Source organism: Equus przewalskii, chromosome 17 (genome assembly GCF_037783145.1).
Source record: "Equus przewalskii isolate Varuska chromosome 17, EquPr2, whole genome shotgun sequence".
NCBI lineage: Eukaryota > Metazoa > Chordata > Mammalia > Perissodactyla > Equidae > Equus > Equus przewalskii.
In genome coordinates this window covers 18,447,987-18,475,083 of record NC_091847.1, presented here as the reverse complement: position 1 = coordinate 18,475,083, position 27,097 = coordinate 18,447,987, and the positions used below count along the sequence as shown (strand labels likewise).

At 35.0% G+C, this 27,097-nt stretch overlaps 2 protein-coding genes across 11 annotated transcripts in view; one reads left to right on the top strand and one right to left on the bottom strand.

Moving 5' to 3' along the window:
* The window catches only part of MAP3K19 (mitogen-activated protein kinase kinase kinase 19), a 58,902-nt gene extending 57,121 nt beyond the window's left edge, over positions 1-1,781 (top strand). The window contains exon 14 of one of the 2 annotated variants that reach the window (XR_011528712.1): positions 1,354-1,776. Coding sequence is in view for 1 of the 2 variants with exons in the window: in XM_008531612.2 (XP_008529834.2) it covers positions 1,354-1,420 (67 nt within the window). In the remaining variant the exon portion in view is untranslated. Of the gene's footprint in view, positions 1-1,353 lie in introns of both variants that reach the window. The other variant, XM_008531612.2, reaches the window with a different exon arrangement.
* A 3,556-nt stretch (positions 1,782-5,337) lies between these two features.
* The window catches only part of CCNT2 (cyclin T2), a 42,139-nt gene continuing 20,379 nt past the window's right edge, over positions 5,338-27,097 (bottom strand). For 4 of the 9 annotated variants that reach the window (XM_008531605.2, XM_070581237.1, XM_070581238.1 and 1 more), the window contains 7 exons: positions 25,281-25,409; positions 23,204-23,264; positions 21,240-21,302; positions 18,014-18,059; positions 16,239-16,402; positions 12,113-12,183; positions 5,338-11,609 (listed from right to left, as the gene is read on the bottom strand). In XM_008531605.2, coding sequence (XP_008529827.1) covers positions 10,182-11,609; positions 12,113-12,183; positions 16,239-16,402; positions 18,014-18,059; positions 21,240-21,302; positions 23,204-23,264; positions 25,281-25,409 — 1,962 coding nt within the window. In that variant the 3' untranslated portion in view covers positions 5,338-10,181. Of the gene's footprint in view, positions 11,610-12,112; positions 12,184-16,238; positions 16,403-17,694; positions 18,060-18,180; positions 20,979-21,239; positions 21,303-23,203; positions 23,265-25,280; positions 25,410-27,097 lie in introns of those variants that run through there. The other 5 variants (XR_546761.2, XM_008531606.2, XM_070581240.1 and 2 more) reach the window with 5 other exon arrangements.

Sequence of the window (27,097 nt, the reverse complement as noted above, 5' to 3'; positions counted from 1 at the left end):
TAAGGAGGATAAGCTCCTTAAATTTGGTAACCAGAAGGTCATGGTTAATTTTAAGAGGGCAATTTCTATACAGAGAGGAGTAGGCTGAATGGTTAAGGATTCAGGATAATGAATGTTGTAAAAAAAAGACACTGGGTTTGGCCCCGTTAGAGAAATTTGGCAGGAATAGAATAAACAGGATGGCAGCTAGAAAGGGTAGGCAGGTTATGGAAGGGATTTTTGGAGAGGAGATTTCTGCATATTGTGAAATCAAGGAGAACCTCCTGGGGGAAAGGTTTTGATTTCAAAATGATTTCCGATCACTTTCTTTACTATTTTATTTTTATTTCCATTTTCACCTGGGCTATTTTTCATGGTCATTTGCTTCCAAAATTACCCAAAGATAGCCAATTTAAGCAAAAGAACGCCTTTGGAATAGGTCATTGCTGATAACCATTGACTGGTTTATTAGTTCATTGACAAAGGCTTTTCAATTTCTTGAGGAAAAAAACCTAAGCCACAATTGTACTAATTGAGCAACTCTCTCTCTTTACTTTATGTTCACCCAAGAGTCCTCCAAATGGGATTATTTCAATTAATCACCAGAGCACATTTAAATGCCTACTTATTAAAGGCTTTTTAATTCTGGATTCCAATGTCTCTAAATTTTAAAAGTAAATTTAATACTAATTAAAAGTGCATTAAATGCACATTTAAAAGTGTGAATTTTACTTGTATATAAATTATAACCCAAACTGAATGAAAGTATAATGGAAAAGTAGGGCCTAGCTTTTTTTTTTTCAAATTTTGGCCACCCAAGTTTGAAGTCAATTGGTTTTAATTTTTTTTTTCCTTTTTCTCCCCAAAGCCCCCCGGCACACAGTTGTGTATTCTTCGCTGTGGATTCCTCTAGTTGTGGCATGTGGGACGCTGCCTCAGCGTGGTCTGATGAGCAGTGCCATGTCCGCGCCCAGGATTCGAACCAATGAAACACTGGGCCGCCTGCAGCGGAGCGAGCAAACTTAACCACTCGGCCACAGGGCCAGCCCCAGTAGGGCCTAGCTTTTACTTATAATAGTTACTACTTTTTTTAAAAATAATTACTACATGCCAGACACTGTTTAAAAGCTGTACACACATTACTTAAATTTCCCAGTGAGTTAGGTATTATTGTTATCCCCATTTTACTGATGAGGAAAGAGTCTGAGCATTTGCCTAAGATCACACAGCTAAAAACTGGAGTCTGGACTCAACCCAAGTCTGTTTGACTGGGAGAGGTTGAACTTCCATCTTTAAAGTTGGCATTGAGTCAGGCAGACCTAGTTGGCAGGTACACTGTTGGGTGTTGCTTCTAATGTGTTTTTCCCTTCTTAGGGACCAGCATGAGCGACCTTCTGCTGTCCAGCTCCTGAAGCACTCCTTCTTGAAGAGAAGTCACTGAACATACATGAAGACGTCCTTCCCAGTTCCATTATACTCAGTTATTGCTTCACTGTGGGAATGATAGTGAAGGGACCTTTGTTTTCCTACTGGAGAGCCAATCTAACTCAATTTAACCAGATCCTGCAGTGTCACTAACTGAAAAGTTTGTTACATGTTAGTCTCCTCAAGCTTCTGTCACAATTTACCCATGTATGAGAAAATTTTCTCAATAACAACAAAAAGACCTATTCCAGTGTTTACAGTTTTGTCTATCCAGGAACTACAATCTCTATTGCCTTACACGATATTTCCTGTTATTTTTGGCCTGTCAATTTTAATGTTATCAGTTTGAAATAAAGTATAAAAATAAGAAAAGTGTATTTTCCTGCTTCGTGGGTAAAGATCTTATTTAATTCTTGCAAAGGAGACTAGAGGAAGGTGAGAAGTTGAGTAGAAAGATGCTAGATTGTTTTCTTTGGTGGCAATCTTAACCTTGCAGATGAGAGCTTTACGATTAACAGGAAGAACTAAGGGCCTTAGTATTTCATTGATCAGAGGGTCTCTGATCTCCTTAGAGTCTCCACCTACGAGAAGCTGGACTAAGTGGCCCCATAAAGCTCAGACTGATTTAAGGTCTTCACTTACTTGCAGAATGAATTAGGTCATTACCACATCTAGAACTAGCTAAACCTAAGCCAACCAGTAGGATAAAAGCTAGATCTAAGGGGAGAATGGTTGAGCATATAAACTTTTTCAGGGCACTTGGCTAACTTCGCTTGAATGAAGGACATCCCCGCAGAGGTCACTCTTCACCTTCATTTCCAGAACATTGGAAAACCTCACAAAAACGAACATGGACAAGTTCTCAGTATTATTACAAGCCCTTGTTTTGTTGGTGGACTAGGCGTTTTGATAAGGTTTCTAATGCTGTCGATTCCACTTGTCTACTAAATTTCATTGACACCTATTGTTTAAGTTACATTTACAGATTGTTTTTACTGGTTGCTATCATTTCAAGATGGCACAACTGCAAACTCACTGTAGGTGTATTCTAACATGAGTTGTCAGGCTTTGTCAAAATTAAGCTGCTGCTTCAAGTTTTTGAGAAATAAATGCAAAATGCAGTCCAAGTGAGTTAAAACAGATTTTACTTTGGCCAACATGTTTAAATGGGTCTTTGTGGGTATACCTTCCTTCTTTCTCTCCAATTTGTACAGTTCTTTTGTCATATATGATGGGAATTTAAGGGAAATGTTCCTTATTTTACTTGTATATCAACATAACCTGAAACGTCATCTTGTTAAAGGGCTTTTTTTTTGTTTTTTTTTTTAAAATTTTAGTAGGGATCTTCAGCATTCTTTAAAACCTGAATCGTTATATCTGATTTTGGAGCAATTAATTATTTACATTCAAGCCTATTAAACTCTATGGGAAAAGGGCAGAGTAAGATGCTTATACTCTGTATACAAACCGCAGTAACGGACACACGAAGTTGGTGTTAACAAACCTACTCCTCTTCTATTGACAAGAATACTGGACACACCTTTGGAATATGAGGTTCTCAATAGGCAAGGCTTTGTCCTAAAAGCTTTCAGTTGTTTCTGTCATTCATTGTGTTTAACACACGACAGATCGGAAGTATGCTCTTCTCATTGCCCAGATGTTTGTCCCCTTTCTAACTTCCTTAGGAGGAATAGGGCTGAAAGGAGAGTGGGAGTGCAAACAGGCAGGGGCTGGGCGGGCTAGAGTTCACTGAGCTCTTAACAGAGAAAGGCACATCCTTTAATTCTGGCTGGTCTGGGTTGGTAGCAGTATCCCCACTTTATTAGTGGACAACAGAGTTCAGAGCTAAGTAACTTTCTCAAGGCCATCCAACAGGCAGGTGGGGGCTGGGATTGCTGCCACATCTGTCTGACTTTAGAGAGCCCTTTCCCTACTGCCTCCCAGATTTGTGGTTTATGAATGACATCAGTTACATCGTTAAGTTTTACTAAAATGAAACTCCACTGAGATGCTGATAAACAAATTCACCAGTCCAGTTAGTGATTCTGACTAGTTTAATGGTGTGAAAAGCTTTTCATTTTTCACTTACCAGCAACACTGCCTTCCTTTCTATGACCACCTCCTTTTTCAAGATGCACAATGCCCCAAGTTTTCAATCACTTTCAAAAGTGCATTTCATTATGTACTGAATCTTCCTGTATGCTCTGGGCCCCAAACTCAACCAAAAAAAAAAAAAGTTTAACTCTTCAAGTAAAATTCTAAAAGCAGTTCAAACTCTACAGCATCTTCCTAACTTTAACCCACTTTAGCCCTTACACTGTGGACATTCTCAGTAGCTGAATTAGGAAAGTTGCCATAGTGGAAAAGAGCAAACTGTGGTATGGGATCGGGGAGTGCGCACTATTACCATTTACTCGCTTTACCCACTGCCTCCTGCAGGATCACTACAGTAGTCCTAGGCCTTCTACAGTGTAACGAGTAGCTCCAAGATAAAAATCCACTTAATCTGCTCAATGAGCGGTCAAAAGCCTCCATCACCTACCAGGCCATCTTTATTCCTCATACTTGCTGGACTTGCAAGTATTAATTCTTTTTAAAGTAGCTATGTAATGTAGAAAATTGCATTTAACAAAGCTTTCTGGGTGATTCTGTCAACAGTGAAGTACCTGGTGTAGGCGGTCTGTACCTTCACTGGTAATCAACAAAGTTAACAAGAAAGTGTGTGTGGCACTGTGCTGTTAAAAGTTGCAGCAGCACAGTCCCCGAGGAAAGGCTATACACTTTGTCCTATTGCCATGACTTCTCAAACCTGCAGTTGCTCCTCTGGACTGAGACTAAAGAAAACTTCTCAGGTGTATGCCTGGATGTTTGTAAGGTCTCAGTAAGCCTCTTAATTTCATGGCAATATGATAAAACCCCTCATCAGCGAGGCCCTACATTGCTTTGGGAGGTGGCGCTGCAGGGAGGGAACAGGCAGGTCACATACTAGAGCTAAAATAAAAATGTACAATTTTTTTCATTATATTGACAACAGAAGAAAAAAGGAGGGAAGAAATGAGGAAGTAGGATGAATTATTAAATGGAATTACTAACTTTGGTTAAGTGGAATTACTTTGTAACATTTCTACATAAAACAGGTAATTTATAATATGCTAATAAAATAAGCTCTCACTGGTATTATCAACATCAAATCTTTTAATGTGATTTCAAAACATTTATCTTACATTGAGGCTTAAAATGCATTTTAGAGGAAGTAACTTTTCTATCCTAGTTCTATCTTATTAAAGCCATTGCATGGCTTCCATTTTCTTTCAAGTGGAAGGTGCAGGAAAATCAGAAGGGATGGGAGGTTGGAGAGCAGCCATATTAAAGCAGTTTGTGATTAAATATTTTTTATGGATCATTCCTCTTCCAGATAACTGTAATTACTCTTTGCTTTTTGTGGAGGTAATGCAAGAGATTAAGCAAGAAAATCCCCTATGAATTAGAATCACAACTTAAATTCTAGAAAACAGTAGGCATACAATATTTAATACACATTCAAGTTTAATGCACCGGGATTGGTCTTCATTGTTCCATGTAATATCCAAAATATACCTCTATCAGGATTCTCCTCAGTGTCATCTATTCAATTTAGCCTTCCCTGATCACCCAAGCCTTCTCTCTCACAACCCACGAATAGGTACTATTATGGACATTTTGTAGGGAAGGAAATCAAGGCACAAGGTCAAGTAATTCACCCAAGGTCATCAGCTACTAAGTGGTAGGGCTGAGACTGGAATGCAGACAATATGACCGCAGAGGCCATGCTGCTTGATGATATACAGTTACTCCGATAAAGAGTAACAGATAGCAGAGACTTTATTTCCCACATTTCCCAGGGACCAAAAGTTATTTCTGATTCACATTAACAAGACATGTTAGAGCCTTGGATTTATGTTGTCAATAAACAAATTTTATTAATAATTCCTTGTAATAGATACTGAGCTGAAATTCAATGACTAATTGAATTCATGCCATATACACATATTCCTGTTTTGGATTTTCTATCAGCAAACATCCTATTCAACAGTCCTTGGGGGGTTTTGTGTACATTCAGAAAATGAAATCCCAATCATTGCTGACGACAAGTGAGTACACGTGAAGTTTTTCAAACCAAGTGAAACTGCTTGAAAAACACATCTTAAAAATAAGAATGCACTCCCTACTTAACAATAGGCAAATCAAATCAAACCAGCTACTAAACAGGTTTTAAGTGAGACTTCCTCCCAAAACTTGGAAATAAAGGATATTAGACAGCCCTCAGAATTTACTTTCGAGATAAATGGATCACAGCAAATGGGTTAAGTCATTTTTATAAGAACAGAATTACTCCTAGACATACAACCTCCAATGTATCCCCCTTATCAACCAACCTAAAGAATCTGTTAGGCAGAAGAGATACTGGTAAATTATATAGAACAGGAAAAGAGGAGTCAGAAGCAAAAGCTGGCTGTGCTCAAACTGACATTGAGGAATAAAAAAGGGATTCATGGTATCAGACCTGGAACACTTTGAACATTCCAAATCCACTGGCAAGATCACCTCTATTGTAAAGACAGGTGTTTCAGAGGCAAACTTCTCTTACAAAACAAGCAAACTTTTGATTATTTGGCTTACACGCCTCAGCTGACAGTGATCAAATTTCAGGTATTAACATAGCTGTGAATTCTCAAATTAACACACTGGTATCATAACTTGGCAACCTAGGAGGACAGGGACAGAAAGTGCTGCTTTTCCAATGCAAAAATCCTGGTTCAAATCAGCCTATCATAAACAGACGGGCACATGAGACGAGCACGCATCATCCTGTGAGCTCAGTTCTACTCCTGTGAACTAAGTTCCCCCTAGTGTGGGGTTTGCTGATCTTTCATCTGCGTAAATGGACTTAGTAAACACTGCTTCTCAAGAAAGCCTCTTGATGGAGGCTGCTGAATCAAGAATTCTTCGTAACAAAAGCTCTCAAGTTTTCCTCAGCAAAGACATCTTAAAAATCACCTACCAATTTAAGCCCTGTAGCAGGTGAGAAACAACTGCTTTACGTTGAGATAAAATTTGGGAATACTGGGATTATTTGAGAATAGAACCATCTTCTTTCAGAGATATTATGTTAAAAAAAAATCCTTACTTAGTTCCACAGTAAATGCAAAACCCTAAAATATCTAATCAACCAAGGGCACTTATAATAACTTATGTAATAGTCATGCATATGTAAGAAGTGGTTTATTTCTATGGTTGGTTAAGGAATAAAAAGCAATTTAAATTATCAACTATAACAAAAAAATGGTGCTTAAAATGCTTTTAAGGTAAGGCATTTGGTAACAAAAACATCTTAAATTTGGTTCTCTGAAGTAGACCTCAACTAGTCATTTCTTTAGTTCAAAGAGGATAGATGGGCCAAAAAAATAAGGTAACCTACATAATTATAATCTGTTGGCACAAGTATGTAAGCACTCCTCATGAAATCCTGCATGAAACCATGTATCACAGTACAAATTTTCTTTGACCCTTAAGAACTCTAACCAGAATGAACCTGCACACCCAGAGGAAGATCAAGATGCACCTATATCTGCTTTAAAAGATAAACCTAGGGTTAATTAGTAGATTACTTTTCAGTATTTAAATACCTGAAACAAGAAATGAACCTCGGAAGAAAACTAGGACATTTTGCAAGGTCTTAACATCAAAAGATACTGCCACCAGTTTTGTAAAGTAGGCCTCTGAGAATGTTTCTGTGAAAACACACTCCTTTGCTTTGGTTCTGAAAATATTGTATTTTAAAGTAGCTAAGGCAAATATTTAGGGGGCACAGCTCAATATTGGAAAATTAGCTGAAAGAGGTAGAAGTGAAGTCTTTCTATGCAATGTGCTTCTGCATAAAGGTAACAAATCTATTATGATCTAGGGAAAACACAACTAAAAAATGAATCACTCTTTTATAGGATATTTAAAGATAATGCTTTTTAATATTTCAAACATTAAAAAAAAATCTCATCAAAAATGTATCACCTTAACAGTACTTTGCACATGTGGAATTTCATACCTAAATTTGATGATACTATTTTGGTTTATCTATGGCTACTTACAAGAAGACTCAGTAATAATGTCCATTCATTGGAGTCTTTTTCTTTGGTTGAGCCTATTGGGACCAGGTTGATGAACTAATTTATGCAAATGAGATGGTTAAAGCAAATTCATGGTAATATGAATTATAAGGGTTTTCATTTAATGGAAAAGAAACCTAAAACGGATTTCTATATTTATCCCCATTGTGGTTGTGGAAGCTAATATCCTGTTCAGAGGTTAAAGAGTTTGAATAGCTCACACAATCCTGTAAAAATTACAACTGGCTGCCCTTTAATAAATAAAGTCATTGTAAAGAATTACATTTACAGAGTGAAAAGTGAATACATAGCATTTCAAATTCCATTTTGGAAGTACTAATAAGTACTGACCCATAACAATATACACTAGCTACCTTTTTAACTGTCCATCATTAGCACCAATAAAGATTCAACAAAATTACCTTTATTCCCACATCTCAAAACAATTCTGCAAATTCTTAGTGAAGTTTTAAGTAGAGTCACAGACCTTAAATATTCACATTGTTTTCTATGTCATACTGAAAATAAGTTCACTACTTTTCTGGATATTCTTTACAAAATCTTATTAAAACTCCTGGTATTATCATCCCCAATTGTACAGTAGCACAACCACCCTATGTCATTTCACATGATAACTCCTTAGAGGTTTCACATCTAAATTACCAAGAACAAAACCCTTCCCTCCCTCATCTTGCACTCAGCTTAATTCTATACTAGTCCTTGGATTATGTACCACTGTAAAAGTATAACTGTATCAAAATTACCATGTTTATGGATACAATAATATGCCATACAGAGCAACAAAGTTACATGTAATGACAAAGATTACTAAAGTTATGCAAGACAAGAACAAATGTTAGGACATGCTAGCTATGCAAAGTCCCTAGAAAGAAGGTCCTAGCATCCTAAGTTCAAATAACATTGACAAAATAATAAACAATTATCTTTAAAAAATCATAAAGCTACCGGCAAATTAGGTAATTGCTAAATAAAAGTAGAGCACGAGATTAAACTCTCTAATATTTACAACTGCAACATACTTGAGTAAAATTACAATTGTGCACATATCAGTGGCTTTGTAACAAAAATAATTCATATACATAGAGGAAAAATTAAGACAGTTTTTAGTTCAACAGAAGTTGAATTCAACCCATCTCAAAGATACTCAACAGCTCAAAGATTTACCACAGAATAAATTCAAGATTAGCTGATAAACCAGACATATTACTAGTGTTTAAGACAAAGTTTAAACAAGTTAAAGTCTATCATTTGTTCAGAAGTCAGATGACTGTGCAAACTTGACCCCAACAGATATACTGAGATGTGCAAATAAATGTAAAACCTCCACTAGCTGTTCACCTGGATGGAGGCTGACTCTTTTTTCTCAGAGCTTCCTGGTAACAACCAGAAGCTGTAAGTACAGGTACAATGCACAGTCAGTGATCTTTTCTTTTTATTTATTGTTAGAATATAAAAGAAGTGAGAGAGCAATAGGTTTAATTTCATTTTTATAAGGAAGACTGCATTTACCTGAAAAAGAAATATGGCATCACACACAAACACGCTTCACGGGAGGAGGACGTTTAAGAATACGGTGCCATTCTGAACGCTAAAGGAAAAGCGATTCCTGTTTACTGTTGAAATATGTAGTGTTAAAGTTCTTTATTCAAGGAAAAAACCTAATTCTTCACTATGTAAGTTTTGTGAATTTAGTTTTCAAATCACAGTAATCTACACAACCATTATTAACAGCTCTGTGTTTATAGTACTGCCACAAGCCAACAAACACTTAAATGCACTTCACATCAAGAGTATGTAAACTTTTATTTTTTCCCCTCTTCAAGCCTTCAGAAAATCAGGGGCTATTTCAGCAGCCAAGCTGGTCAGAACCTCTGAAGGCAAAAGTTCAGTGCCTCGCAGTGTGTATGACCATCTGTGGCACCGCATACCCATCTGGTAGTGAAGTGTCCCCCTTCAGTGGCTTCCAGTAAGGCCTAGAGTTTAAGGTTAACATGAAAAAGTGCCACCTTTGTTTTAGATTAGTGATGGACTCTGACAAGATAAAATAAAGTTATTTTGTATATTGTTATACTTACAAGCAGCTCCAATCCTGAGTATTTATGGTAATATCTAAACATACAAAAATGTATGTACATTTTTCTCCACTTTCTTGTAAACAGTTGTCAGTATACTGTTTTATCCCTTTATCATTGAAACATGCAAATCATACATACAAATATAAATACACAAAAGAAAACAATTTACACTCATTCAAAAAGCCAAGCAACAACAACAAATAGCTACAGTATTCAAATTATAAATAACGAATGCTTGAGGCATCTTATATTTCTAAAAGCAGCCAGCCATCATCCTAATGTTCTTAGCTGCAATTGTAGAAATACTGAGTTTCGCACCTTCCATGCTTTTACAGTATTTATAACACTATCATATGTGGAGATAAAGACTTGTTTACTATAATCTCTTCTTTTCAGAATGAAGAATAAAGCAGCACTTACAAATATTGAAGCAGTGGCAGCAACAGCAGGTGTTACCACTGCTAGATCAGGAGGAAGTTTCCACTCTAACAATTTTTAAATTAAAAAAGTAAAGGAAAAATTGACCTAAACAAATGTATTACATGTTCATTCCTTGGGCACTTAACAGCGAGTCCAGCATGTCGAATGTGTCTTTGTAGTCCATATGCTGGCTGTTTGTACTGTACTCGTGATTGACATCAGGACCGTTGGTCTCCACTGGCTTCTTGTCCAGTTTCACGAGGGTGCTGAGATGTCCGTAGCCCACCTGGTATGTGACAGGGGGAGGAGGGGGTAAGGGATGGTTAAAAACAGAGTTGTGAGAGGGTATATACTGCTTAACAGAGGAGGAAGAACTAGATGAACTACCTGAACTTTTGGAACTTTTGCTCATTTTGGAGTGGTGGTTGTGAGATGCATCATTGATATGCAGCTTCTTCCTTGAAGAGCTGGAACTAGAAGAAATGCCATCACTGCTCAGGCCAACAGGACTCCTCAGAACAGTGGGTGGTATTCCATCAGCACTGTGTTTGCTGCCACCACTGCTGCTGCCACTATGTGAGTGGGAATGCTTGTGGCTGCTGGGGTGGTGGCGGTTGGAGGGATGCTCCTTGTGCTTCTCCTTATGGTCTCTGCTAATGTGTGGGCTGGAATGCTTGCTCTTCCCACTGCTTTCATCGGAAGAGCTGTGTCTTTCTGAGGAAGAGACTTTTATCTTCATTTTCAGTTCTTCTTTACTGGCACTTTTATCAGTGGGGGGTATTGGAATCCGTAATTTCAGCGATCCACTCTTTTCCTTCTTATCTGCCATGTATTTTTCAGGTTTTTCAGTATTTGTGATGGGAATTTTCATTTTAATGGGAGAAGTTACAGAACTGCTGCTGGCTGCCTGTGACTGCACGTGTTTGTGTTGCTGTTCTACCTGGGCAGCTATATAATGATCTCTTACATCCAGATCAAGAGTTTCTAGCTTACGTTTTTCTCTATATTTATCTAAAGACATTTTCTGAGGAATTACTCCAGGAGTAGCAGAAATTGGCCCATGGTGTTTACTGCTCCCTGCTTTATGAGTATATTCTTGCTTAATAGAAGAATGATCAGAAATTTTGTCAGGTCTGTGATGTAATCCTGAATGCAGTGACACAGAAGGTCCCTGCTGAAAGTTGATGCTGTACTGGCTACTAGACAAAGATGTCTCCTGTTTCTGTGAATACATCTGTTCTGTCCTTGCTGATTCTTGGTGTTGAGGCCATTCTTGGTGTGATGACAAACCATATGAGGTACTTGGTATTCCTGTTGCTAGCATTGACAAATTATCAGATGTATGGCTGTCTTGAACAGAAATACTTCCTGAATTGAGAGGTACTGGTGCAGGGAATGCTGATGTAGATGGTTTCTGAAAACTTGGGTTTGTAGGCACACCAGTAACACTATCTACTAAAATGGAATTCTGGACCAAAGATGAACCAAGAAGTGGCGTTTCTGATACTTGTCCATCTACTTTTGGTTTCTTGGCCGCCTGATTAGCCTATTTAAATAAAACACAAAAGAAGCAATGACAGCAAAGGAATGTAATACAAATTTCTTTGCTTATAAAAAATTTATATTAAATATATGACAATAAAATCATCCAGTGTTGAACGTTTTCTGTTGACAGTAAACAAACAACTGTCTTATTTAGAGGCTGTAACAACTTGAAAGCACGGGTTTTGGAATCAGATGCAGGTTAAACCCTAGCTGAGCGTTCGACAAAGTAATTTGTCTAGGCTTTACTTTCCCCATTTGTAAAATGAGGAGAGTATTTCCATCATGTTCACTGTGAGAATTAAACAAGAAATATATAAAGTACATAGCAAAGTCCACTGGACACAGTAGTTGAATGTTCTATGAATGTATGTAGCTTAAGATACATTGTAATTATTTAGGCATACTGGAAATAATATTTAACCACAAAAATTCAAATTGGTTAGCTGCGTAATTGTTAGATAAGTGACAAAGTGATATTCTATTAAACCCTGCCAATTCTCTTACCCTCCAGTTTCGAATCCTCTTCAACCTACTAGGCGTTTTCTCCAATATTTGTAGAAACTCATGTGTTAACTCTAAAAATAAAATTTAAATGTAAAATTTAGAAGGTGCCTTTAGGATTTAAATTTCTCTCAAATGGGCAATATTAAAAAAAAGGGACCTCAAGAGTTCATCTGTCACACTCCTATTCAACCTTCAGCATATACAGAAGCAGACACAGCTCTGAAGTAGTACTCTTTTTAAAAAAGAGAGTCACTCCCCCTCCTCCTGCCCCAATTTTACATGTTTACTCAAAATCTCTGGAAAATTTAGTAGCACTAAAAAAAATTCCCCTCAAATAGAAAATCTCCATTAGGAAACACCATAGTAATAACTGTCATAGGCAAGATCCTTCAATATTCTTTAAAATCAGGGGGCAAAAGTTTGAGGGAAAAAATGGTAATTGTATAATCTCAACATACTTTCCTCAGGATATTTATGAATTACAAAGAGAAAAACAGTAACTTTATAATGGAGAAAGGCAGCAGATACCGCCTTAATCAGTGTTTATGGTTATCATTACCAGCAATAAGACATATCAACATGAGGTACCCCTTGATAAGATGCACTGAGTAGGGCAAAGGCCATTTGTGGTATTCTTGCCAAAAATGCATAACTTCAATCTAATAATAAGAAAACTTCAGACAAACTCCAATTGAGGAAGACTCTACAAAATAACTGACCGTTATGCTTCAAAGTGTCAAGGTCAAAAAAGAAAAGGAAAGATTGACAAACTGCCACAGACTGGAAGAGATTAAAGGAGCAAGTCAACCAAACAGAACATGGGATCTTAGAACAGAAAAACTGAGGAAATCCAAACAAAATCTGTAGTTTAGTTAATAGTATTGTACCAATGTTAATTTCCTGGTTTTGATAATCACGTATTATTATATAAGATGTTAACACTGGAGAAACTGAGTGAAGGGTATATAGGAACTGCACTATTTTCCAATTTCTTTAAGTTTAAAATTATTTCAAAGTTAAATGCAAAAAGTTCTTCCACCTATACCCATAACTTCCTAGCAATCAACATTATTAACACTAATAAACTACCCTAGTATTTTTACAACAATTTTTAAAAAAATTTAGGATTACGATGAGACGACCCACTTTCCCAAAGTTATGATGAATTAGTTTTCTACCCCCAAACAGTGTCATTAATAAAGTTACTGGCCACTCTCAAGACAAATATTAGTATCATTCAAATGAACTACAATATCATGTAATATACATAATGCCAATTCAGTGGAGACTACACAGATTCATTTATTATTTTTTAGTATAAATAGTAAGCTTCTCTGTAAACTATTCTAGGCAAATGCTAAGATTGATAATGAAAATTAAGACAATATAGAATTTGTCTCAAAGAAGCATAGAACATGCAAAAATTCAGCATCATTATGTTTACAAGGCTGTGACAACTAATTCCTGCTCAAGTCCCACAAGATTTTTGATTCAGTTTGGATGAAAAAATCTAATGCCTAGACCACCACTTCCTCATCTGAAAAAAAGACCACTTTTCTACTTGGACACTAATAAATCTAGCAGAGACGTAATACTTTTGGGTCCAAAATTAACAAGAAATTGTTTTGACTCAATTTCCTTAATAGCTTGGCTGTCAAAAATTAAATACATATAGTTTCTAGTCCAAAACCTGGTACACAGCAGGCACAAAATGTAAGCTTTCTCTTTCCTTTCTTAAGTATCCTATTCTATTAAACTTTATAGAGGAGGAACAAAAGAATCTGTCAAATAGTCAATACTGAAGTAATTAGCTATATGTATAAAAATCACAGTACGATGCTTAAAATAGAGGCCCTTCTTCCTAAAAGCTAATATACAGAAAAAAATTCAAAACACAAAAACACACATGAAGGTTTGTTATTAATCATAAAAAGAAAAGAAACCTACAAAACAATAAAAAACCTCACAGCTAGGCCAAGTCCAACCCAATGTCGTTTTTGGAACAGTCATTAAATGAATTATTTCAGTAAACACTGATAATTTAGACACAATGCTAAAATTCAGATACATCTTAAATATTGTTACTTTTTTTTTGTGATCAAAACAGAGAAAAGGCTGCTATATAATATGTTGAAATTTTCAACGTGTTAAGTGTCCAAGATGCCTATTTAATGGCTCTCCAAATGAATAATGGACTTGAGCCTTTTCAGAATGGAAGGAGAGGGATATTTAGGTGGCCGCTGTTGTGTCAAAAAAAATAACTACCTATAACCTAGGAGCAGGATAAAGGCAGATTACCTGCTTTTTGCTTTATTTTAGCACCACGTGTACAAACTAGTTTTATTAAGGTTATGCCTACTTTCTCTATCTATTGACTGCTAAAGAAAGATGGTGGCGTAGATAACCTAATTTTCAAGTCACAGATGAAAAATAACCTCCACTGGTTTTAGAACATGTCATTTCAAATCAATGAAGACTTCCTTCCTTCTGGATAAACTTTAAGAAAACATGTGGCAAGGGACAGCCTGGGAGCGTAGTGGTTAAGTTTGTGGGCTCCCGGCTTCGGCAGCCCAGGGTTTGCTGCTTTGGGTCCTGGGCCTCTTATCAAGCCACGCTGTGGCAGGCGTCCCACATATAAAGCAGAGGAAGATGGGCACAGATGTTAGCTCAGGGCCAATCTTCCTAAGCAAAAAGAGGATTGGTGGTAAATGTTAGCTCAGGGCTAATCTTCCTCAAAAACAAAACCACACACACAAAAACCCACACACAATGAACCTCTGGCAATGTAAAGAAAAGAGTATAACCATGCAGCAGTAACACAGCATGAGATACACACTCTGGGAGAAATTTTTGAGGGAGGAAAAAACATCAGAAAATCAAGAGATCTTACAAAAAAGCATATTTTACCACAAGGGTAGGTAAACTTTCGCCAGTGGGCCAAATACGGCCTGTGCCCTGTTTTCACAAACAAAATTTTACTGGAATACAGCCACACCTACTCATTTACAAATTGCCTATGGCTGCTTTCCAGTTACAGTGGCAGAGTTGTGTAGTAGCATAGACAGCACGCAGCCCACAGACCCTAAAATAGTTACTATTTGGCCCTTCACAGAAAAGGTTGCAGACTCTTAAGAAAACATCCATCTTAAAGAAAAATCTAAGATTTTATTGGAAGACCACATTCCAAAGCCATAGGATACGCATCTCTTACTTTAGCTTTAATTTTGTACAGGACATTGGGGAAAGTCTACAAAAAGACTAAGCTAAAAACCCAACATATCATTTTAGGTGTATCTGTTAGAAGTGTTATCAGAAGTGTTATCTATTTCTTTTCTGAAATCTATAGTAGCTGTTTAAAATGTCTTAAGTCCCAAGAATCTCCTACCTCAGGCAGTTTCTCTTATTTCTCAATCAGAGAAGTTTCTTATCAAGAGACCCCCAAATTCCAGGTTTATAATTTATAGAATGTGTATCCCGTTTTTCCTTGCCAATTCATATTTAATGACACGAGGCAATAATGACATACTTCACCATCAATGGAACTACAGAGCAAGGAATGCTACCCTGAAAATGCCTTTAGCTCACTGCTTCACATCTTCTACAAGAAGGTAATAACCTGACTTTGAGTTTATATACTTTAAACTCAACAAAGTTAGTATACTTTAGGTATTCTTAAACGATAAACCTATAGCATTACAACTCATATTTTGTCGAAAAGTTCTGAAAGGGCTTTAGAAGTTCAGTGGTGGTTGATATATATTCAATTTTTTTCCTTTAGGCTAATGAATCCCTATTTTCATCCTGATTATTTGATCACATAATTATATTTTAAATTCTATTACCAAATTGTTAAAATAGAATTATAGGTTACATTTCTAAAGGGTCTTTATCCTTTGAAATACAAGTTGAAATATTAATAGATGAAATGATATCTGGGATTAGCATCTACCTAACTGTAGATGTAGGGGGATGTTGGATTGGCCAGCACTAGTAACTGTTCAGTTAGGCAATGAGTATACGGGGATTCACTATTTTTCGAACTTATACAGTACTTAAGTAGACAGAATTTCTCCATACTAAAAAGAAATATTTTTAATGTAAAAAAAGATTTATTCTCCCTACTTACCATCTAGTAATTCTAGAGTAACTGTAGGATCCACATATTCCCACCAATGTTTTCCATCAGTTGACACAGGAATCTCCCAATTGGACCATTTGCAAGCCAAATGAATGCATACACATGCTATCACTGTTGGTTTGTACTGAAGACAGAAGGTTGTAAGATGTAGACTGTTGTGGAGCAGGTTTGAAAATGAAGAGCCATAGAAATTCAAATATGTAAAACAAAGAAAAATATTTACCAGTAAGATTAGAGCATAAACAAAATTATAAAGGTTTTCTTCTTTAAGTCTAGAGTACAAAAACTTATTAAAAGTTAATACTATAGTTATAAAAATTCTAATTCTAAAAAACCCATAGATTATGAACATTTCCCACACTCTCCCTAGAGTATTATATTAATATTTATTAATGCTACTTACATATTAACATTTCTCAATTTTGTTTTTGCATCTTTATAAAAGGAGAGGAAGATAGTATACTTTCAAAAATCACTATATATAAGTAAAACACTTTAAACTTTTTTTGATGGTATTTTTGGGTTTTTTAAATAAGGTTATGACATAGAAGTAAAGAAAATGCAGATGACTCTTTGTAAAATTGACAAAAAGTAATTTCAACGTGACATTGAAATAAGGGATTCTACCACCTGATGTGGCTCCACAAACACCATTCTCAAGTAAGTCTAAGCGAATTGAACACTGATCTACATAAACCTGTCTTCTTTCCAGCAAAGCCACAGGGAAAACTTACCTTTTGCTGAACAGCTTCAAGGCCCAAAATGTTGCTAAATACTACAAAAAACACTACCCTTCTCCTTTCACCGTGTGCCAAAAACTGGGCATGTAACATGTCACAACTAGCTTTTTCTAACCAAAGTTTTTTAAGTGTGTTTTTGTTGATGTTCAGAATTCCTAGGGATAGAGGTTAAATCCCAACAACAGATATCTAAGAAAATATACTGGTATTTGCCAATTCAAAGTTTTTAATAAAACTTAACAGTGTCATAAGAAATTAAGAACCACACAAAACTAGTTTGGTTCCCTCCTCCCCAGTGACCCAATTAAAAAACAAATCTAAATCATTAAAATATAATCAACACAGAACAGAATTCTATAACAGATATTAAAGGCTTTTAAAAGACTGCTCTTTCAGTTCAGTTTTAGGATTGGTGAAAATGTTTACTGATCACCATAAACTAATACCAGTTTTTCTTTACATAAACTGAAAAGAAAGTAAGTTTTTTCAAAGTAAAAATTGGACTTATGTAAATCCAGGCACTGATAGGACTTGACTACTTCCAATTTACTACTAGTGGGTATTATCTGGAAAAAAATCCCAAGTTATATAAATTTTATTTATTAAAAAAACTTTAATGATTATTTTAAAGTTTGGATCAAAAGTGAAATTTAAAAAACTGTCATTTAACTATAATTGTAAACTAGAAATAGCTTTATACTTACCAAGTTGCTCGAATTTCTACGTTAAGTTTAGCTCTTTGTAATCTTTAGCTGCTATTCAGGCTACCAATTTTAGACTTATGCACTCACAAATCGAGAATATGTCATCAGAAAGCACCACTACACTTCACATTGTGCATTTAACCCCTCTGTGCCAAAAGTCCCTTGTACAATACACCGCAAAGCAGACAGGAAGGTACCACCACAGTAGATGGTCCAGTCTCCTGTTGCAACAAGGGTAAGAGACACATTGAGGGGGCCCTGCATTAAAGGAAGCTATAGTGTGCTACAACAGTGCAATAAAGAGGGTCAGGATAACAACCTGTTGGTAGCCATGAAATAGGATGTCTGTGCCAAATCCTTGCTTGCTGTAAGAAAAGAAAAAAAAAAACGAAGACAATACTATCAGCTTTAACATGCTAACATCAAAAAGTTCTCAACACAACAAAAACTTCAAAGATTTGTACACAAAAAGTAAATTTTACTTACTACTTACAAATATCACAAGAGCGCCATCATTTTCTATACTACTGAAAATCTTCAACAACATTCACTCAAATGTTTCTTGCTATCCCCCAAAGATCTGAGAAACAAGCCGATTTGCTTTTAGCTAGCCAGTTACAAGGGCTAAACTTGTTACTAAGTTAAGCATCTAGTCAGCTAAAAGTTGCAATAAAGCATTCTCCTGGATTTAAAAAAAAAAGAAGAAGAAGAAGAAAAGATTTTGAAGTCTAATACAAAATACAAAGAGTTGCCTGCCAGACTTAATCCTCAGTCATCATATTTAATTTGGCTTAAGTACTTCCATCAAAAGAAAATAAAACAAAATCACCCCCACCCCCCAAACTCAGAGAGCACAAACTGCTGTTTTTCATCATGCTACTAAGCATCAACAGAGAATAAATAACCTAGAAATATCATAAGCGTGTTGATATAAGAATACTCCATTGTAATATTTTTTTAAAAATTACAGAATGCAATTAAAGACAACTTTAGAAAAGACAGAGGTACTCTAGGGGGAATCAGGATGCTTCAACACTGACTGGTCCCCAAGAGAAAAGCAATTTTTAACAACCAGCTTCTTAAGACATTGAAATTGAAAAGAGTCCCCCCGACTGGTTCCCTTCTTCTGCTTCTTATTCTTCCCAACAGGGATGCCTTTTCCAAATACATTCACAATCACTGACATACCTTTCCCCTCTGCTCACCTAGGATCAGTTCATCTCAACTCACCCCTCTCTAACAGGCCTCAAATTCCTTGCCCCCTCCTATTTTTATTCGTAGCACCTGTAATCCCTGCTGCCCCATGTGGATCATCAACATAAAGGTTTACAAAAGGGATTTGGGCTTAGCAGAGTTGTGCTAAGGAAGAGTGTCAAAGCATCAGATGTCTCGGAGGCAGTGTGACTTAAGTATGGCATTCTTTCCTGGTGGGGAGGGAAGGAGAAATCACAGAAGTGAAAGGTCCCTGTAAAAGGAAATAAGCCAATTCTGCAGCAAAGTAGCATAATATCAACTTTCTCATCTCCAGAGAGGGGGAAAAAAGGACTTTAAAGACACCAAATTTATTTACCCTGCCCCAAACAAAAGAATCAAAATACACAGAGACGAAAGAAAAAATAATTTTAAATTGCCATAGCAATTTTCACCTCAAAATATATCTAAATTCAATAATCTATTAACAGTCACTGTGCAACAGAGGAAGAACGTAGGGTAAATGTTCTTTTGTTAGCTTACTGTTGTAATAGAGCAAAGAAAAAAGGACACCAAACATGAAAGAATATTTTTTTAAATGGAGTGAGATGTAAACTATGGCTACCTGAAATGTTAGTTAGGCAAAATGAAATTAAACATAACTAAAATTTAAGAATTGCTTACATTTTAAACATTAACAACAAAAAATAAGATTTAAATATTTTGCTTTGGATGATATATCAAACTTGTAGTTTTTGTAAATGTTTAAAAATTTACCATTCAATTTTGCAAATTAATGGGCTTTACGTCTCTAGCTTCTTTAGATACTTGAGAACATGCACAAAAAATATTAAACTTTGATAAAGAATTTAGAAGAAGCTGACTCAAATTTCACAATAATATTAAGCTGAAAATCCAGTTTCATTAATATCTTCCTCCAACATCCTTCATTAGGCTTAATTCAAAGCAAATTATATGGCTCTCCATTATTCTGAGAAAACAGCTTACTCTTTCAGGTTTTCAGGAAAATAAAACTACTCTAGAGCTTTTTTCCTCCTTAATTAAATACCTATACTACTTATCTATACAGTTCTATACTACACTGTAATACTGGGGATGAGAATGTGCTGTAATATATATTCATATAACCATGAACAACAGGAACCAAAATTAAATATGTTCTAGTTTACAAATGATAACGTGCTATTAGGATAAAAAAATATATAAGTGGGATTTTTAGAAGTTCAGTTGTTAACAACGACACTATGGTATCAGACAAGCGGTTTTGTTTTTTTTTTTTAAATGTAGCCATTAACATAATACAACCTACCTAGGTATAAAATAGATTCAATTTAGAATGAATAAAATGCAAGAATATTTAGGTAAACACTAAAAAATATAACAAGGCCTCCAAAAGTCTTACCCATTTTGTTTAGAATAAACCTAAAGAAGTCTGAGGGTAAAAGACTGAAACTGCAAAATCATCATTTTCAAAAAGAAAGTAACAGAAAAGGGCACACTAAAGGTTCCAAGTGGTTACTATCAGTACATAACACTTCAAATGTGAAACCGGAAAGCAGAAGTGAGTAGTAGTACAACATGCAACTGTGTAAAAAATATTTCTAGGGAATAAAACAGATACATAGGATTCATTAACAAGAGTAGAAAAATGTGTACCATATGCTTTACAAGCAAGTAGTAAAACAAACAATACAAAAACTTTGTACTCTTGTTTATAAAGGCTTTAATAGGCACATCACATGCTGTCATCATGCTATGTAATTATTTCCATTACACACAAAAAGTAAACCATTTTTAGTAATGCTAAAGAACTCTGAAAAGTGTATTAATCAATTTTGTTCAAAATGAACATGGGCAAAACATTTCTAAAATGACAAATCTGCTAAGAAAGGCACTTTTTATCTGAAAGATTTGAAGTTGGCCTCCAAATTTTTAAACTGTAATCAAACTTCTCAAGAAGTCAATCAAAGTTTGACATAAACCAGAAATTAATACTGTTTTCTGCACCTATGTGTTAATGGCCTACATCTTAAATATTAACTGAAATGGGACTGGCATAGCCCAATGGGGAGGTGGAGAGAGTCTTAATATTTGGAAGCCCTCTAAATTTTTAGTGAAATGAGACTCTCACTTAAAAGAAGCTAATTCACCAGGCAGAACCACACATAGAAGTAGATGAATAAGTAAATGAAGGACACAAAAATAATGCTGCAAAATTACATTTGTCCTATTTTAATAAAACTCAATGAAAGGCTAGGAGAACAAAGTAATATTCAAGTCAATTCTAGACCTTGAAAAGCATTGATAATTTAAAAGTTTCAAAGAACGCTTACCTCTTACTAACTGGGTACATTTCACCACATCTGTGTGTGGGTGTTCAATGGTGATCTCAAAACCTGAAATGAAAAGCACCTTTTTTCCCAATCACTTACCACTACAATACTTGCCTGAGAAATGCCGTTCAGCACACAACCATAAATGTGTAACACATTTTTCATCATTAGAAAAATACAAAGACAAGTTAGTTTCTCATCACTGACATGTTCATTATACCTCCAATGATGAGAAATAATTTCTTCTCAAAAATAATGTTCCCATTATAAAAAACTGATAAAGTTATTTGTAGACTGGGGGTAACATTTAAAGCTTGTCCCACAGTCTAAGCAGGGAATTCAACTATATAACACATTTAAAAAATGTATTCCAACTCCTTCTTTCAGAAAATGTTGAAAAGAATATTTTTCATAAATATAAGCTTTGGGCCACAGTAGGAAAAATAACTTTTTAAATGATATAGTTAGCTTATAACTACATTTCCTTAATAATAAAGGTCTTACGACCTTCTAGTCCTCAAGATTCATTAAATCACTGTTTCTAAAACCAAAGATGAAATGTTGAAAAGCTTTCAAAGTTCAATCAACCCTTAGGTTTTTTTTAAAAAAAAAGTACAATTCATATCTAGTGCCTTCAGAAGCAGTAAATGAATACTATCCTAATAAACAGGTAATCTGGATTTATAAAGTTATTGTGCAGTTTATTTATATTTCTACTGTAATTAAACCTGCAAAATCATACTTCAATGAAACCATAGAGGTACAGTAGTTATAAATTCTAATGTTTGCCTTTAAATAACGGTATTAATTCTCCATGCTTAAGAATCTGTCATAAATATGATGAATATGACACAGTAATTATATAATAAAACAACAGCTTTATATTATTTTAAAAAATATATAATTTTCCTTTTCAATCTTCATTATATAAATGTTTGCACATTTTCACATGTATATAATTTTATATAAAACAGTAACATGTTAAACCATTGGATTTGGAGGGAGTAAGATTCTCACTTTCACTTTTGTATCTTTTTATATTATAAAAACTTCAAACAAGTCACTTTTGTAATAGAAAGAATCCGTCATGTGGGAAGCTATGATTATCACACTTCTAGTCAACATTTGGGAATGGAGTAATAAACAAAATAAAAATAACTACCATAGAAAATAATGATTATTTAGGACACACTGTGTGGCAAATGGTTTTTTATACATTATCTTTCATCTTCAAATTCACGATGTTAAGGCAGGCATTATGATTCCACCTTGCATATACAGAACGGAGGTACAAAAGGTAAAGGGAACTTTACCCAAGTTAACAAAGAAAATCAGAAGCCGACAGCATTAAACCCAGATCTCCACAAAGCCCATGTTCTTCCCACCACACCCCGCCAGGTTCTTCTAGAAATAATATATGACCTTACATAAGTTATAACTTTCTTTGGCCTCAATTTCCTCATGAGTAAAGTAAAAGATGAGATTAAGCAAGATTACTTAGCGTAAACCTTGAAGAAAATAAAATTTTTAGGAAAGGATCAACATTTAAATAACTACTATGTCACATTAAAAATGATGTGATAAATTTATTAAATACTGACTATAAGCTCTAAGAGAGCAAAGACCGCCATGTATGTTTATACACATTACAACCATATGCAAGAGCCCTAAAGGACCATTTCACTCTCCAATGCAAATGCATAATGAAGCATAGTGTCTTAACTATCTGAAAATCTAAGAAATCACACTTAAGGTTATGTTTACCATTCAATTAAATTATGCCAAATGAAATTAAATTTTAAAAAAATGGTTTGCTTATAACCAAGCAATACTATTCTGGCCCCAAATTTTGTTTTAAAATGAAACTTTCTTCAATGATAAAATTATTCCAGAGATCTTTTCCTTTATTTAGAGTAATACTTTGAATAAAACACACAAAAATAATATCTGACATACATACATACCTAGGGTTTGTAGCATTATGGTTTCAAGTAAAACCAGTTCTTGAGTCTGTTGAAGGTAAGCCTGTCAGGTAAAAAAAAAACAAAAAAACATTAAAATGCTTAAGATAAACATAACACTACTAGACCACAGGACCATTAAATCTCATGAGAATTACAGATTGATTACCAAAGAATCACAGTAGTTTGGAAATTTGAAATAAAATGAGGGTGCTAGAGAAAACTTATTTTCTGTGATAAGTCAAAATTGAATTACTTCTAATACAGGAAATGTAAACAAAGCAAAAAACAACAGAAAAACCCCCTAAAGATAATAATATGAAAGGGCGTAGGTTAATCGAAAAAAGATCTCCAGTTTATAATGTAAAACTTTACCTAGGCATTGGCATTTCAAGACACGTTAAGGAGAGGAAGCACCAACCCAAGTGAAAACATCACACTCAAACCCGCCTTTAAAGGAAAGCCTTATCCACTCACTCTAGGATATTATTTCATGGAGTAATTCCTTGACAGCCACAGTAAATCAGTGAGTTATTTTTAGAATTAACTTCCTCTCTTCAAAAAAGATAAAGTCAAATCAAAACAAACCCTCAAATCTCTAGATTGAGAGAAAAATTTTAGATATAAAATGCCAAAATAATCTATCATACACCCATGGGGACATAAATAGAGGACCTTCTTCCAATTTCAGTAAATCATTTCCCCACTGCAGTTACCCTGGGAATAAAAGGGTAAGAAAAATCTTCCACTGTCTCAATCTTAGATCATGACAATTGACTAAGGTGATAAGAAAACAACATTATCATACATAAATATTCATTTATGTAAGGATATATTACTAAACCCAGAGTGAAAGCACCTTCAATTTTATTTATGCTCCATTCTGAAAAGGTCACTGAGCTAATTTTTAAAACACAGATTTCTATTATTTGTACAATACCCTAAGAATTCACAAGAAATAATTCTGAATTTGTAAGTTAAAAGAAACTATAAGAGCTACCTTTGAATAATCGAACATTCTCTATTATTGAATGGTTACATTAATATTTTACTCCCTTAAAGCCAACATCTAGGATAAAACTTGTCATTAATAAAATCAGATATACTTAAGCGGGACCTTAAACTTGATCCAAATCAAACCAAATTAATGTAATCTGGGAGTTATTCAGTAATTACAAGTTCCTGATAAAGTAACTCATGTAAAATAAGAGTGCTAGAAAAATGATTTTAAAGGCCCAGAATTCTAGCTTCTGTTTTAAGATGTCAGAACATTTTAAATGGTGCTGTCAAGTAAGGTCCATTAAAATGCTGAAAATGAACAAGCTGTTTGGAAACTGCGTTACTCTTCATGAAAATTAAAATATTTTGAAAATGCTGCTCATGAAAGCATGAAAATGCACTTTTATGTATCAGAAAGCTATTAGTAGTAGTAGTACTGTTATCCACCGCATAATGACATTTTGGTCAACGATGGACTGCACATACAACAGTGGTACCATATAGCCTAGGTGTGTAGTAGGCTATGCCATCTAGGTTTGTGTAAGCACACTCTACGATGTTCACACAATGATGAAATCGCCTAATGACGCATTTCTCAGAACGTATCCCCATTGTTAAGTCATGCATGACTGTATATATGCAGTCTCAATAAAGGAAAAACTATGTTAAAAGACTAATTACTGGTCTAGAGGCAACTCTGGAGGTTTTTCTATTCCTTCAGTTGCTGACAATTTAAGAGTTATTTACCTTTAGTCTCAAATACGCCCAAACAATGGAGGTGACATGACTTCCCCTCTTACATATATCACAGGTTTACTGTGAGGATAAACAACAAAATGTGAAAGACTTGAAAAGAACCTTTGAATCAAAGCCTTCCGTGATTCAGAATGACACTTGAATTCATGAACACACATGAAATATGTTTCTGTCAGATTGCTTCTTGGTATTACATTCCTAACTGGTAAAAGAAATAAGCAGCATTTGGAAGGCAGCACTAATTGAATAATATTTTTATTAGGTCTAAATAATGAAAAGGTTTCCAATTTACAAAGATAAACCAAAAAACCCAGTTTTCACATACATCACATTTAGTATCCAGCAGTGGCTCTAGGGGATGAAGACAAGCATGTGCTACTTTGATAACATGTTCAAGTTTTCGAGCCTGTTCTTCCACTTTTGCAGCCAAAAATAATGCAGTAGGTGATATTATCTGCAGAAAAGATAAAAATTTGGTGATGTAAAAACAAATAAATTTCTGAAAAATCTTCTACTTTCTAAGGGGGGGGTGTGCAAGGAAGGAATGCAATATTAATAGTAAGAATTGCAAACTGGGTTATGATAAGATTGATATAAGAGTTTTAATAGTTATTCATTAAATAAAACTAGTTACCCTAGTTTCTAAAATCTCTGTTGCTTGTTTTGCAAGTAGAATACTAAAGGGAAAAAGGAAATAGACTCACACTTTAGCTAACTAAGTCAAAGTTTAAATAATATTAATGCACATTGTGGAGCTAAAGGAAAAAAAGTCTCAAGCAAACTAATGAAGCCATAGCTTAAAGATGAAAAGTGGGTAAAGTATACCCAGATTTTCCCTCTTTTTGGGCCATTTTCTAGGGTTCTTTTAATCAATGACTCATCATGTGGCTAAGAGCTACACAATCTTGCTTAAGAGACAGCAAAAGGATCTGAGGCAAAACGAGAAGAGGCTTCTGAACATGAAACTGCTACCTAATAACTATTACTTCACTACAGCAATATTAAAAGTAGCTAAAAACCCAGGGAATAAACATGCAAGGTAAACGAGTAGAGTAGAAACTCTGCCAACTGGAGATCAAGAAATTAGCAATTTTTTTAAGATTTACTAAGTTATGTTCTTGGGATAGAAGAACATAGCACTACAAAGACAGAGAAACATCAATTTTGAACTAATATTTACCCAAAAAGATAATAATAAACCAAATAATTGCTGACTCAGAAAACAGGCATACCTCAAACTCAAATAACATTCTAAGATAACATACAAGAAATTTCTCACAGTAAGATAATTTCTAAATGTCAAGATTCAGGTATAATGTTTTTAAAGAGATGAACATCTGAGTCTCACTATATCTTGGGGGTCATCAATCACTTTACAGAAACAATGCCAAGGGGGAAGAGGGAGAAAGAGGCATAAATCATGCTACATGATTTGGGTAGTTAACATAAGATTTCTGATATACAGAAAGTAGACCCTTTCCTCTGAGAGCTTTTAAAATAACTTATAAATATCATTGCTGAGACATGAAATTTAATTACTGGATTCTGGATCTGAAAGAGACTTTCTCTAGTCCAACTGCATTTGCAGATGAGTTAAATGGAGTAAAAATGACTTCAAGAAGTTCTCTTCCTGCTGTACAAATCTTTAAAACAGACCTAAAATTAAGTGAGTTTGGCTCCAAACAACCAGAAACAATGTTACCTTGAAAGGACTGAATAATTTCAACTTGGACTTTCAACTTATTTCCATCTTTTAAAATTAAAATTACAACAAAAAAAAAGATTTAAAAAATTGAGAATGCTCAAAAAAGCAACTTATTCTTAGTTTTCATAGATTTAGAGTAAACTGTTATTCTTTACAACAGATTTAATTAAGCAACATCCAAATTAGTTAATATTCTTTTAATAGCAGTCATGGGGGGGTGTTTTGAGAGGTAGAAAGTGTAAGGTAACTGAGAGTAGATAATTATTTCCTAACTCAGTTCTTTTCCCACATACTTAAAATTTCCAACCACTGCTACCTACTTTGTCTGTTTGATTAACTCTTTTTCTGTTTAAAGGCTTAACTCAGAAGATCACCTCCTCCCAAGGTAAAATTCCCAAGTCAGATGAAATGCCCATTTTATTCAGTAGGAAACTGTG